This window comes from Thalassophryne amazonica, chromosome 6 (assembly GCF_902500255.1).
Source record: "Thalassophryne amazonica chromosome 6, fThaAma1.1, whole genome shotgun sequence".
In the NCBI taxonomy this organism is placed as follows: Eukaryota; Metazoa; Chordata; class Actinopteri; order Batrachoidiformes; family Batrachoididae; genus Thalassophryne; species Thalassophryne amazonica.
The window spans coordinates 96,538,779-96,554,449 of NC_047108.1; the positions used below are offsets into that span (position 1 = coordinate 96,538,779).

The 15,671-nt window shown below is 43.7% G+C and overlaps 1 protein-coding gene across 11 annotated transcripts in view; it reads right to left on the reverse strand.

Annotated features, from left to right (window-relative positions):
- Positions 1 to 15,671, reverse strand: part of LOC117512702 (ankyrin repeat and SAM domain-containing protein 1A) — a 153,152-nt gene that overhangs the window by 79,992 nt on the left and 57,489 nt on the right. For all 11 annotated transcript variants that reach the window (XM_034172872.1, XM_034172879.1, XM_034172878.1 and 8 more), the window contains one exon: positions 12,170 to 12,657. In XM_034172872.1, coding sequence (XP_034028763.1) covers positions 12,170 to 12,657 — 488 coding nt within the window. The remainder of the gene's footprint in view (positions 1 to 12,169; positions 12,658 to 15,671) is intronic.

Here is a 15,671-nt window from a genome sequence, read left to right on the forward strand (position 1 = left end):
GCTAGTCACAGTTTGTCCATCACGAACACCATGTTTGAGCACAAGGGTGTCCATAAGTGCACGTGGCACCAGGACACCCTGAGCCGGATGTCGATGATCGACTTTGTAGTCGTATCATCTGACCTTCAGCCACGTGTCTCGGACACTCGAGTGAAGAGAGGGGCAGAGCTGTCGACCGATCACCACCTGGTGGTGAGTTGGATCCGCTGGGAAGGGAGGAAGCGGGTCAGACCTGGCAGAACGACTGGCGAAACCCTCTGTCAGGGAGGTCTTCAACTCCCACCTCCGGGAGAGCTTCTCCCAGATCCCGGGGGAGGCTGGAGACATGACGTCCGAGTGGACCATGTTCTCCACCTCCATTGTTGATGCGGCCGCTCGTAGCTGTGGTCACAAGGTCTCTGGTGCCTGCCGCGGCGGCAATCCCCGAACCCGGTGGTGGACGCTGGAAGTAAGGGATGCCGAGAAGCTGAAGAAGGAGTCCTACTTATCTTTGTTGGTAGGTGGGACCCCGGAGGCAGCTGACAGGTACCAGCAGGCCAAGCGTGCGGTCGCAGAGGCAAAAACTCGAGTCTGGGAGGAGTTCGGGGAGGCCATGGAGGAGGACTTTCGGTCGGCCTCAAAGAGATTCTGGCAAACCGTCCGGCGCCTCAGGAGGCGGAAGCTGCTCTCCACCAGCACTGTTTACGGTGCGGGTGGGGAGCTGTTGACCCTGACTGGGGATGTTGTCGGGCGGTGGAAGGAATACTTCAAGGATCTCCTCAATCCCTTCGTCACGGCTTCCAAAGAGGAAGCAGAGACTGGGGACTCAGAGGCAGACTCATCCATTACCCAGGCCGATGTTACTGAGGTGGTAAGAAAGGGTGGATGAAATCCGTCCTGAGTACCTTAAGTCTCTGGATGTTGTGGGACTGTCTTGGTTGACATGCCTCTGCAACACTGCGTGGCGATCGGGGACAAGAAGGGGGACCGGAGGGTGTGTTCCAACTATAGGGGGATCACACTTCTCAGCCTCCCCAGTAAGGTCTATTCCAGAGTACTGGAGAGAAGAATTCGACCGACGGTCGAACCTCGGATTCAGGAGGAGCAGTGTGGTTTTCGTCCTGGTCACGGCACACTGGACCAGCTCTACACGCTCCACTGGGTGCTCGAGGGCTCATGGGAGTTCGCCCAACCAGTCCACATGTGTTTTGTGGATTTGGAGAAGGCGTTTGACCGTGTCCTTCGGAGCATCCTGTGGGGTGTGCTCCGGGAGTACGGGGTCCGAGGTCCTTTGCTAAGGGCTATCCGGTCACTGTACGACCGCAGCAGGAGCTTGGTTCACATTGCCGGTAGTAAGTCAAACCTGTTTCCAGTGCACATTGGCCTCCACCAGGGCTGCAGTTGTCATCGGTTCTGTTCATTATTTTTATGGACAGAATTTCTAGGTGCAGCCAGGGTGTAGGGGGGTCTGGTTTGGGAACCACAGAATCTCGTCTCTGCTGTTTGCAGACGATGTGGCTCTGTTGGCTTCATCAAATCAGGACCTTCAGCGTGCACTGGGGCGGGTTGCAGCCGAGTGTGAAGCGTCCGGGATGAGAATCAGCACCTCCAAATCCGAGGCCATGGTTCTCGACCGGAAAAAGGTGCTTTGCCCTCTTCAGGTCGGTGGAGTGTCCTTGCCTCAAGTGGAGGAGTTTAAGTATCTCAGGGTCTTGTTCACGAGTGAGGGACGGATGGAGTGTGAGATCGATTGACGGATAGGTGCAGCATCTTCAGTGATGCGGTCGCTGTATCGGACCATCGTGGTGAAGAGAGAGCTGAGTATGGGGCAAAGCTCTCGATTTACCGATCGATCTACGTTCCGATCCTCACCTATGGTCATGAGATTTGGCTCATGACCGAAAGAACGAGATCGCGAGTACAAGCGGCCGAGATGAGTTTCCTCCGCAGGGTGGCTGGGCGCTCCCTTAGAGATAGGGTGAGGTGCTCAGTCACTCTGGAGGAGCTTGGAGTCGAGCCGCTGCTCCTCCACATCGAAAGGAGTCAGTTGAGGTGGCTCGGGCATCTTTTTAGGATGCCCCCTGGACGCCTCGCTGGAGAGGTGTTCCGGGAACGTCCCATTGGGAGGAGGCCCCGGGGAAGACCCAGGACACGCTGGAGGGACTACATCTCTCGGCTGGTTTGGGAATGCCTTGGGGTTCCCCCGGAGGAGCTGGGGGAGGTGTGTGTGGATCGGGAGGTCTGGGCGGCCTTGCTTGAGCTGCTGCCCCCGTGACCCAACTCCGGATAAAGCGGAAGAAAATGGATGGAGTTATTTGGCTAAAATCCAAGTACTCGCACATTAGAGTAGTCCTTGGGGATTAAGGACCTTGCCCAAGGGTCCGTAGTGATTGTCCGGCTAGATTGGGGTTTGAAATGAGGATCCTCTGGTCTGAAGCCCACTGCTTAACCGCTAAACCATCACCTCCCAGAGTACCCATATAGTCCAGAAAATATATTGCAAAATGGGGGTCAACCTACCACTAATTGCAGTAGTTTTTGTGATTGTTGCATCTTGTGCAAAATTTCAGATACTATAACATATCAAAAGTATAGAAAAATCTAACAGTGAGAGGGAACATTACTTAAAATTGTCTCAAAGACACCCACCCTCAACCCTTTAAAAACTCATGTTATTACATCAAATTAACCATATAGTCATGAATTAAACAGAAAATATTTTAGTGGTTTTGTCTGAGAAAATATGTACCTTTCAAGATAAGCCATCTTTTTGCATAATTTTGCATTTTTATGTATAATTATTTATTTTTTATTATATATTTTATGCATGGGGTGGTTGGCTCTCACTGCGGTATTGTATCACTTCCTGTTCCGGAGCACAGCGGTGTTTTGCTGTATCTGTTAGCTGTTTAATCTGTGCAGTTAGACTGATCTAGTTAACTAGATAATGATTTATTTCACAGTGTAATCTTCACATGCCTTAACTATAGCACTCCCTCTGCTGAATCACCTCTAAATTATTTACACATTATTCACTTTGTGTGTTTTTAGGAATCCGCTAGCTTAGCACAGCTACTAGCTCTTAGCCGGTTTAGCATGGCGGCTTCTCCTGTCTCTCCCGCACTTTTCTGCTCTGGGTGTGAAATGTTTAGTTATTCCTCGGCCTCCTTTAGCAGTAATGGTACTTGTAATAAGTGTAGCTTATTCGTAGCTTTGGAGGCCAGGCTGGGAGAATTGGCCACTCGGCTCCGCACGTTGGAAAACCCTACAGCTAGCCAGGCCCCTGTAGTCGGTGCGGACCAAGGTAGCTTAGCCGCCGTTAGTTCCCCTCCAGCAGATTCCGAGCAGCCGGGAAAGCAGGCCGACTGGGTGACTGTGAGGAGGAAGCGTAGTCCTAAACAGAAGCCCCGTGTACACCGCCAACCCGTTCACATCTAACCATTTTTCCCCACTCTGCGACACACCCGCCGAGGAACAAACTCTGGTTATTGGCTTTGTTTTGAGAAATGTGAAGTTAGCGACACCAGCAACCATAGTCAAATGTCTTCTGGGGGCCAGAGCAGGCGACATTGAAGGAAATTTGAAACTGCTGGCTAAGGCTAAGCGTAAACTTGGTAAGATTGTAATTCACGTCGGCCTTAATGACACCCGGTTACGCCAATCGGAGGTCACTAAAATTAATATTGAATCGGTGTGTAACTTTGCAAAAACAATGTCGGACTCTGTAGTTTTCTCTGGGCCCCTCCCCAATCGGACCGGGAGTGACATGTTTAGCCGCATGTTCTCCCTGAATTGCTGTCTGTCTGAGTGGTGTACAAAAAATGAGGTGGGCTTCATAGATAATTGGCAAAGCTTCTGGGGAAAACCTGGTCTTGTTAGGAGAGACGGCATCCATCCCACTTTGGATGGAGCAGCTCTCATTTCTAGAAATCTGGCCAATTTTCTTAAATCCTCCAAACCGTGACTATCCAGGGTTGGGACCAGGAAGCAGAGTTGTAGTCTTACACACCTCTCTGCAGCTTCTCTCCCCCTGCCATCCCCTCATTACCCCATCCCCGTAGAGACGGTGCCTGCTCCCAGACCACCAAAAACCAGCAAAAATCTATTTAAGCATAAAAATTCAAAAAGAAAAAATAATATAGCACCTTCAACTGCACCACAGACTAAAACAGTTAAATGTGGTCTATTAAACATTAGGTCTCTCTCTTCTAAGTCCCTGTTAGTAAATGATATAATAATTGATCAACATATTGATTTATTCTGCCTTACAGAAACCTGGTTACAGCAGGATGAATATGTTAGTTTAAATGAGTCAACACCCCTGAGTCACACTAACTGCCAGAATGCTCGTAGCACGGGCCGAGGCGGAGGATTAGCAGCAATCTTCCACTCCAGCTTATTAATTAATCAAAAACCCAGACAGAGCTTTAATTCATTTGAAAGCTTGACTCTTAGTCTTGTCCATCCAAATTGGAAGTCCAAAAAAACAGTTTTATTTGTTGTTATCTATCATCCACCTGGTCATTACTGTGAGTTTCTCTGTGAATTTTCAGACCTTTTGTCTGACTTAGTGCTTAGCTCAGACAAGATAATTATAGTGGGCGATTTTAACATCCACACAGATGCTGAGAATGACAGTCTCAACGCTGCATTTAATCTATTGTTAGAGTCAACTGGCTTTGCTCAAAATGTAAATGAGTCCACCCACCACTTTAATCATACCTTAGATCTTGTTCTGACTTATGGTATGGAAATTGAAGACTTAACAGTATTCCCTGAAAACCCCCTTCTGTCTGATCATTTCTTAATAACATTTACATTTACTCTGATGGACTACCCAGCAGTGGGGAATAAGTTTCATTACACTAGAAGTCTTTCAGAAAGCGCTGTAACTAGGTTTAAGGATATGATTCCTTCTTTATGTTCTCTAATGCCATATACCAACACAGTGCAGAGTAGCTACCTAAACTCTGTAAGTGAGATAGAGTATCTCGTCAATAGTTTTACATCCTCATTGAGGACAACTTTGGATGCTGTAGCTCCTCTGAAAAAGAGAGCCTTAAATCAGAAGTGCCTGACTCCGTGGTATAACTCACAAACTCGCAGCTTAAAGCAGATAACCCGTAAGCTGGAGAGGAAATGGCGTCTCACTAATTTAGAAGATCTTCACTTAGCCTGGAAAAAGAGTCTGTTGCTCTATAAAAAAGCCCTCCGTAAAGCTAGGACATCTTACTACTCATCACTTATTGAAGAAAATAAGAACAACCCCAGGTTTCTTTTCAGCACTGTAGCCAGGCTGACAAAGAGTCAGAGCTCTATTGAGCCGAGTATTCCATTAACTTTAACTAGTAATGACTTCATGACTTTCTTTGCTAAAAAAATTTTAACTATTAGAGAAAAAATTACTCATAACCATCCCAAAGACATATTGTTATCTTTGGCTGCTTTCAGTGATGCCGGTATCTGGTTAGACTCTTTCTCTCCGATTGTTCTGTCTGAGTTATTTTCATTAGTTTCTTCCTCCAAACCATCAACATGTCTATTAGACCCCATTCCTACCAGGCTGCTCAAGGACGCCCTACCATTAATTAATGCTTCGATCTTAAATATGATCAATCTATCTTTATTAGTTGGCTATGTACCACAGGCTTTTAAGGTGGCAGTAATTAAACCATTACTTAAAAAGCCATCACTTGACCCAGCTATCTTAGCTAATTACAGGCCAATCTCCAACCTTCCTTTTCTCTCAAAAATTCTTGAAATGGTAGTTGTAAAACAGCTAACTGATCATCTGCAGAGGAATGGTCTATTTGAAGAGTTTTAGTCAGGTTTTAGAATTCATCATAGTACAGAAACAGCATTAGTGAAGGTTACAAATGATCTTCTTTTGGCCTCAGACAGTGGACTCATCTCTGTGCTTGTCCTGTTAGACCTCAGTGCTGCTTTTGATACTGCTGACCATAAAATTTTATTACAGAGATTAGAGCATGCCATAGGTATTAAAGGCACTGCGCTGCGGTGGTTTGAATCATATTTATCTAATATATTACAATTTGTTCATGTAAATGGGGACTCTTCTTCACAGACTAAGGTTAATTATGGAGTTCCACAAGGTTCTGTGCTAGGACCAATTTTATTCACTTTATACATGCTTCCCTTAGGCAGTATTATTAGACAGCTTTGCTTAAATTTTCATTGTTACGCGGATGATACCCAGCTTTATCTATCCATGAAGCCAGAGGACACACACCAATTAGCTAAACTGCAGGATTGTCTTACAGACATAAAGACATGGATGACCTCTAATTTCCTGCTTTTAAACTCAGATAAAACTTAAGTTATTGTACTTGGCCCCACAAATCTTAGAAACATGGTTTTGAATAATCAGGTCCCATCTTATCTTAGGGACCTCATAGTACCATATTACCCCAATAGAGCGCTTCGCTCTCAGACTGCAGGCCTACTTGTAGTTCCTAGGGTTTTTAAGAGTAGAATGGGAGGCAGAGCCTTCAGCTTTCAGGCTCCTCTCCTGTGGAACCAGCTCCCAATTCGGATCAGGGAGACAGACACCCTCTCTACTTTTAAGATTAGGCTTAAAACTTTCCTTTTTGCTAAAGCTTATAGTTAGGGCTGGATCAGGTGACCCTGAACTATCCCTTAGTTATGCTGCTATAGACTTAGACTGCTGGGGGGTTCCCATGATGCACTGAGTGTTTCTTTCTCTTTTTGCTCTGTATGCACCACTCTGCATTTAATCATTAGTGATTGATCTCTGCTCCCCTCCACAGCATGTCTTTTTCCTGGTTCTCTCCCTCAGCCCCAACCAGTCCCAGCAGAAGACTGCCCCTCCCTGAGCCTGGTTCTGCTGGAGGTTTCTTCCTGTTAAAAGGGAGTTTTTCCTTCCCACTGTCGCCAAGTGCTTGCTCACAGGGGGTCGTTTTGACCATTGGGGTTTTTACGTAATTATTGTATGGCCTTGCCTTACAATATAAAGCGCCTTGGGGCAACTGTTTGTTGTGATTTGGCGCTATATAAATAAAATTGATTGATTGATTGATCAAGCACTATCAAACAGTATGACATCAACATTCCAGCAGTTTGGTCATCCTCAATTGACATAAATAATTACACAGTTGCACGCTGAGAGATGAGAAAACGAGCTAATAAGAAAAACAATTTAACACAAATGTCTATTGTGGAGGAGGTCAAACACAGGACATGGCATAGCACAATGCTGTAACACTAATACATAATTCAGTTGGATTTGCACACTTAAGAATAGGCCAGAAAATGGGGCACTTGAACAGGCAAACTGAGCAATTTGAATTTCATTATGAAATTTGTCTCACGGTCACAATATGGTGGAACAAGACTGGACAACTCTGACTGCCTGCAGACAAACCTCAACCCAGTAACTGACCTCAAAGCTGCTATTATCGCTTAAGTTCACTGTGGTTGTCCTGATGATGTCATGTAAAGGAACACTGAGCAGCAATGTGATCTCTGTATTATGGACAGAGAAAGCATTAGCGTAATCTGAGCTCTTCAGCTGCAGTCGATGATCTGACATCATAAAACTGAACATGCAGGGCATTTCCCTTGGACTATGCTGAACAGATGTGTACACTGTTCCCAGCAAAAGAGATTTAGCAGGATGCCAAAGACAAATCAGTAACAATACTGAATAAAATATACTGTGATGCTATATGCTAAAACTTAAAGTTTGGAAAAAACAAAAACAAAAAAACAAAAACACCCTCTATTTTTTAGAGATTTTGGAGATCATTTTCTCACTAGACAAAAATCAATTTATGCAATCAGTCAATCAGTACATTATTTAGACTGCATATATACACTGGACAAGCCCTCTGTGATGTCACCCACAGGTTTTCTGAAGTGCGGTTTTGCTAGCGTCACAAAGCTACTGATACCTGGCAACAGTGCTCATGGTGCTAAAATGCAAATTAAATAAATGAAAATAATAAGTACATGAAAATTTCACTCAATGGAAATACTGCAGCACAGACTTCGTAGATTGTCTATTTGCGCAATTAACTGTACAGATATTTGTAATTAAAATGCTCAGACAAGACAGACACTTTGAGGTCCACAACAGCTAGCATCATCTGCTTGCAGTGCTCTTGACTTTCCTCAGACACACACATACACACACACACACACACACACCCACACCACTCAAGGCAACCATGCTCTTAATTATTCATAACTTTATGGCTTAAAATATCTTAAAACTATAACTTATAAAAAATATTCACCCCTATACAGTTGTTATGAAGGACGAAACTAGCAAGGCTGTGAACATGTTTATTTGGACATTTTAACATGGGCTTCTGTGGAAAGTGACTCCCTTTTGGAGCCAGCCTCAAGCAGCCATTCATGGAACTGCAAGTTTTTCAATTTCTGCATTTGCTTTGTTTAAATGGACAAGAGATTGTGGCTTGTTTAGAACACAAACACTGCTGGAGTAAGGAGAAGTTAACTAGCTAATTAATGATATTGGATGGGGCAATAAAAATGGCTTCTCGTCACCACAGAACAGGCAAAAACATCATTAAAAGTGTCCAGTTGTTCAGAACAGTTCCATGAGGGGTCGAACCTGCACACGTTTACCATTACAAGTACACTGCTTTGAGGGAGGTTTGTTCTGGAAGACATAGCCCCTTCTTGGCAGAAAACCTTTCATGCCTCAGTGGACAGCAGTACAGCTAGGCTAAGGTAAACATTTAACTATATAACCTCAGATGGAAATGGTCCATGCAACCAGACACCTAATGACCCGTTCAGTGGTGACAAGAAGCCTGTTACCTTTAGTTTTTATTTGCCCTGTACAATAACATTAATGAGCCAGTTAGTTTTTGCTTGCTGTGGTGGTGTTTGCATTTTAGATAATGCGACAATTAAATTAATTTTTGATGCAAGTGAAAAGTTGACCCTCAAAACATTTAAAACATCCTAGGATGAAAAAAGACAGACTTTTAAATGAAAAGCTCAGAGGACATCATTCATCCTGCCTACAATAAGGAAACAGTTATATGTAATGTACAACGATAATAAAGGCTCTTCTAGACAAAAGGTGAAGTCACTAAAAGTGGATGTTAACTGAGCACATTTCCATGTCAGTTCATTTAAGATCATAGAATATTTAATCAACAGCTTGTACAACGTAATATTACTGTCAAACTGATGAACACAAGCAACAATGTGGTCGTTCAGTTTATTAGAAGCAGCATTGTGTAAGCTTTCTGTGCTTTGGAATTCTCTTGCATTTGTGAGTGATGTGTTTGTGCACTGTGTGTACATGCCCATCTCTCATTGTTGGACTCTGCGGCCTTGGCAGCAGAAGGGAGACAGATCTGCAGCTCACTGTTCTTTCTGAATCTTAATTTCTAAATCTCTCACTTTTATCCTTGTTTGCATGTCTTCTCTAATCTCTCGGTGGCTCAGCTATCGGTGTCCTAGACAAAGCATTAAAGGGCTGAATAGAGGAATATATTTAGCAGTGAATATCCACCATGGCAACAAACTGAAGAAAGGACTGAGAAAAACAATGCATCACCACCAAGGTAAACTCTAAATAGAGCTTGAAGGGTACTTAGAGTACATACCTTGGGTGGGGGATCTATCTGTTGTAAGGATATACCTCAGTACACAATACCAACTATTCCTGACCAAGGTCAACTATTTCAACTTGCTTCACAAAATATCTACTCATCACTAAAATGGCACACACACGTCCAGTGTTAGCGATTTTTGAATCAGCCAGGTTCTGTTCCTTTATTTGGGCTAAACCATGAAAATTTATGGAATCTATTGTCAGCCAAGAATAACAAATGCACACACACTGTTCAGAAGCCAACAGTCAAGGTTAAAAAAGAAAGAAAGAAAGAAAAAAACAAAACAAAAACAAACCCCCCCATAAATCTTGCTAATCTAAATACACTCAACAAAAATATAAACGCAACACTTTTGGTTTTGCTCCCATTTTGTATGAGATGAACTCAAAGATCTAAAACTTTTTCCACATACCCAATATCACCATTTCCCTCAAATATTGTTCACAAACCAGTCTAAATCTGTGATAGTGAGGACTTCTCCTTTGCTGAGATAATCCATCCCACCTCACAGGTGTGCCATGCCAAGATGCTGATTAGACACCATGATTAGTGCACAGGTGTGCCTTAGACTGCCCACAATAAAAGGCCACTCTGAAAGGTGCAGTTTTATCACACAGCACAATGCCACAGATGTCGCAAGATTTGAGGGAGCGTGCAATTGGCATGCTGACAGCAGGAATGTCAACCAGAGCTGTTGCTCGTGTATTGAATGTTCATTTCTCTACCATAAGCCGTCTCCAAAGGCGTTTCAGAGAATTTGGCAGTACATCAAACCAGCCTCACAACCGCAGACCACGTGTAACCACACCAGCCCAGGACCTCCACATCCAGCATGTTCACCTCCAAGATCGTCTGAGACCAGCCACTCGGACAGCTGCTGAAACAATCGGTTTGCATAACCAAAGAATTTCTGCACAAACTGTCAGAAACCGTCTCAGGGAAGCTCATCTGCGTGCTCGTTGTCCTCATCGGGGTTTCGACCTGACTCCAGTTCGTCGTCGTAACCAACTTGAGTGGGCAAATGCTCACATTCGCTGGCGTTTGGCACGTTGGAGAGGTGTTCTCTTCACGGATGATGCGAAGGAGATGTGTTGCACTGCATGAGGCAAATGGTGGTCACACCAGATACTGACTGGTATCCCCCCCCCCAATAAAACAAAACTGCACCTTTCAGAGTGGCCTTTTATTGTGGGCAGTCTAAGGCACACCTGTGCACTAATCATGGTGTCTAATCAGCATCTTGATATGGCACACCTGTGAGGTGGGATGGATTATCTCAGCAAAGGAGAAGTGCTCACTATCACAGATTTCGACTGGTTTGTGAACAATATTTGAGGGAAATGGTGATATTGTGTATGTGGAAAAAGTTTTAGATCTTTGAGTTCATCTCATACAAAATGGGAGCAAAACCAAAAGTGTTGCGTTTATATTTTTGTTGAGTATATTTTCACACCTTACCAATTCATATGGATTTCCCAACATAGAGACAATGTGTTTCTTGTTTGTGTCAAAATTCCCCTTACAACAACAGATGGATTAAAGTTTGACAGACCCAGTAATGAGTACGTAAAATTGACAAAAGTCAGTAATAAGCAGCATGAAATTAATTTAAAAAACAAGTTGTTGAGCTATTTTTTCCTAAACAGTTGTTTGTTGACTCTTGGGGAAGTGCGCATTGATTGAGTCCCCCCGTTGAATTTGGATGCACACTGCACAATTTTATGGAGGTCTTTTTTTTTTTTTTTTAATTTATTATCAGGTAGGTTTGGCACTGGTGAGAAGAGAGACGATTTTAATGGAGGACCTGGAAATACATGTGGATTGTAGAATTTATTAAAAGATTCTCCACCACTGAAATAACAGCAAGTATTGAATGTTTATACCACTCCATGCCACTAGGAGACACTGTTGCAGAAGTGATAAAAGATGGTTAAAAGTGTTTTACTCCAACAATTCTGCTATTATTAGTTCTGAGTTACATTACAATAAATCCCAGATACATGTTTAAATGTAGCCATCACCAAGCAGTGAGAATAAAACAGAAGTCTGGAGTCAGAGGGAACTCAGAAATGGACTGGAATAAATGTTGTTGAGTGTGGTTAAAAAACAAAAGAAGAAAAATAAATCAAAGTAAATTAGCAATTTCTTTTTCTAAGTCCATCATTCCCCCTGGATGCTCCACTGTGGGGTATTCCCAGTCTGTACCTGTTTCCAGCTGGGTGAACTGAGAAACTTGGTTATAGGGGTCTGTCCAAAGACAACAACATGCTGAACAAATATTAAATGATGCAAAGCAAATGGCTCAGGAGTCGGCACATTTTTACCTGTTCCATATTTCTAAGTGTCCACAAATTAGTTCTGTGTTCAGATTAATTCTGTGAGCTTCTACATCGACATTAAATGATAGAAAGATAAAACACTGAAGAGATTTTTTTTACCTTCCAACTCCATCTATCTTGATATGAAGTATACGTTTGTATCTTTGCATAGGTTTAAAGTAAAGTATACACCATAAGAGTACTTTACGTTCCAAGCACATAACAGCAGACACTTACCTCGTCCCATTCTGAGGTGAAAGAGGGAGATTTCTCGAGCCGCTTCTTGCCAGCACTACAGTTAGAAACAGACTCGCTACGGTTGCCCAGTCCTCCTTCCTCCTCAGTTGGAGGTGACACGAGCAAGTCTGAGTCAGACTTGGAGAGGCTCCGTGCCAGCTTCAGGTCCCCTGGAGGACGCATCCTCCCGGGGGACATTCCGCTCGCACCTAAATCCCTGGGTTCTTTGTGCACAGTTGCATAAATGGCTTTTGGATCACAGTCTGTCAGGATGGCAGCCATACTTGGACGGCTAGGAGGTGATGCTGCTATTTTTTCTTTAACCTTGGCTGGACTTCTAGATTCTGGATGGTCTTGGTTAGCTGGAAGAGCACCTGGAAGACTGAAGGCCTCCTCACGACAGTCAAAGACCGGAGAAGAGCCGTGTAAGAGGCCAGTAAACTGCTCCGGGACACCTGCTCCCTGGTCCTGGTTGAGCTGCGAGTCTTCTGGCAACAGAGGAAAAAGTAAACAAGATTAAATGGTGAAACAAAACAGATGCTAGTGAAGGCTACAATCTGAACTTCGAATGAGAACGCAGAATTGCAGGACAGGACTAATAAGAAATCACCCACATGAGCTTCCAAACAGATCTGTAACTGTTTTGTACCAGGAGTGACGGAGAGAATGAGAGGGAGTTAAGCAGTGGAGCAAGTAGAAGGCATATGTTGGCTGGCGATATAACAGAATTCCTAACACTTCTTGTAGCCAGCTAACGACTATCAGGTGGTGCCGGTCTGCCTGTATTTCACAACGCTGCGTTTTGTAGTGAGGATTTAAAGTGTGGTTGTATTTGTGACTCGACTCTGCACCCTCCCCGGCCTGCTTGCTTGTCAGACATTTTACACAGCAATGCATGGAACAATTTCCAAAGCTACAGACTCAACTTTTACACAAGTGCAGACACAACAAGCAAAGTCAATAACACATAAATATTACCAAGTGGAGAAAAACTTACAGTAGCTGCCTTCTCCAACAAAAACAACTTCTTAATGAGGCAGAAGAATTGAAAGAATAAGGTCTTCCTCCTCCCACTGCCTAAAGAATTACTCCCATCTAAACCTCTTTCCCCACAATTAAAGCAACCACAGAAAAACAGTAACTGTTGCCATCAACAATTTGTCCATTAGGCTCAGAAAAAGCCGACTAACCCTCCTGATTCTCTTGTCTTCTTGCTGTGGTGTTGCAGCTGTATGGTCATCATCTGCTGTTTGACCGGCAGCCCTCTGTCTTTTCTGGCTTCTAATTCTGGACCTAATGGTGGTTCAGGAATGGAAATCTGAATCGCCTGATCCGCCTGCAGCCAGACTCTTGATAATTAGCCACAGACACGTATGTGTATGTGTGTGGACACTTTCAGCCAGGGAGACAGGGTGTTTGGTGACAGAGAATCTGGAGCAGTGACACCATAGGAAAGTACTGACCTGTTGCAGCACTTTTTCTCCCCTCGCAGTTTGACCTTGATAGAGCAGCTTTACCAACTGCTCGGCCATACAGGCAACAAAACTCTTTGCTGATACTCTGTGAAAAAGTCATTTCTGCATTGCACCGTGAATAAAAATGTGCCATTTCACAAGCAAAGCTCAGACTCAATTTTCCAAACTGCTCAAATATCATTTCGAGCTCCATTTGCAGTGTAGAACAGACAGTCCCAAACACTAGCAGTACTCCCTGTGCACTAGTTGCTAAACATCCTGGAATTTTTGTGTTTGTCATAACGAGTGAGTAACTGCGCTATGGACACATGTCAGGATCACAGCCAACCCCCCCCCGTCATCCTCTCCTTGGCAGCTGGGGAGTGTGAACGCCCTGTGAGCAACTCCATGTGGTTCCAACAATCTCACACAGTCTTAACCCGTACTGTACACAGCACTACGATGCATGATGTGATGTTACTAATGATGTTTTGGTTTTTGCAGACACTCTGTGCCTTGTTGGCTCTCACACTGCCATCTGCACAGTCCAAAGTCAATACACATTAACTCCGTTATTAATGTCAATGAGACAATATTTTAGCTCTGAGTCATGTAGAAAAGTATTTCAGTGAGACTACAGACTATCCAACTGTTTATAGGGCCAGTAAATATGTCTACGCTTTGGAAAAACCTTTTCATACACTATCCTCTAAAATGCAGTAAAAAAAACAACAACAAAAAAAACTACTCCATCACCTCCAATCTGTTCACTTAAAAACAATAAAGGCTGCCATCTTGTAGTTCAACATATCCACTTGTTCTGCAAGTTGAACAATTTTGGAATCAGCCAAACTATTCTGCAAGTTGTAAGAACTAGCAGAATACTTGCAGAATGCCCCACTCTGCTGTGTAGAACAATATAGTGGAAAGCATTTAATTTTTTAACATGATGACGTGGTATGGTAATTTAAATTTGGAGAAGAGTAACAAGCTGCAGAAAATAATGAATATGGCTTCCAAAATCTTAAGGAAGCCACAAAAACAGCTCAGTAAATTATATGATGACCTCTTAAGAGGTAACGCTGACAGTATTATTAATAACCTCTCACATTCAAACTGTTACCTTCAGGGAAATGTTATCAGAATATTAAAGGAAAATATAAATATTTACAAGAAATCCTTTGTACCAAGTCTGGTTAAGAATTTTAAATGAAGTGATGATCCGGTAAGACCCTGTCACACCTTGACGATTTATCCTGCGTATGCCAACCGTATTAAAAACGCTTCCATACACAGCGTACGTCTAATAAATTAGTGCCGCTGTCACACCTTGATGACTTCCAGCGCATACTGATAGTCCTGTTTCCACCGAGTGGTTCAGGTCGGTCCTGCACGGTATAATATGTTTCAGAACCATTAAGTCTGGCTTGGTTTGCGTTTCCACCATAGGAAGAACCATTTTGTTTGGCAGGTGGAACACTTAAATATTGAAGAGCACAGCATCGAGTGTGCGCAGAGTGTCGTGTGGTGTGTCCGCTCCACACGGAGGCAAAACTGAGTCATTTTTTTAACATTATTTTTTCTTTGTGGATCATGGGATTTCATCACATGCAGACAGAACTGACGGATGCCTGTAGTAACTGAGACGTTAATGAATGAGGCACTGTGAGTCTTTCAACTTGTAGCACAAAGAGAGCGGCACGGTGGGGAGAGATGATCCAGCATCCCCTGACAGCAGAGACTCGAGCCAGCACCCATTACTACAGATGCCCAACCAACAGATTATACCTGTAGGAGACTGTGCCGGTCCTGCATCGGCCCATCCACACCAGGCGCAAACAAACACTTGGTGTTAACACCCCAGTGCAGATCCTTTCTGGTATTAAAAACATGATAACCACATGCCAATGACTTGGCTGGTTCACTGTGTCGGTGGACATACCACAAAAACACCTACGCTTCAGGGTTCTGACTGTGTCACAGAATGACAAAACAGGGCCCAATGTAAAAATAAATGCAAGTGTTGCTCCTGATTGTTTTCAGCGAAA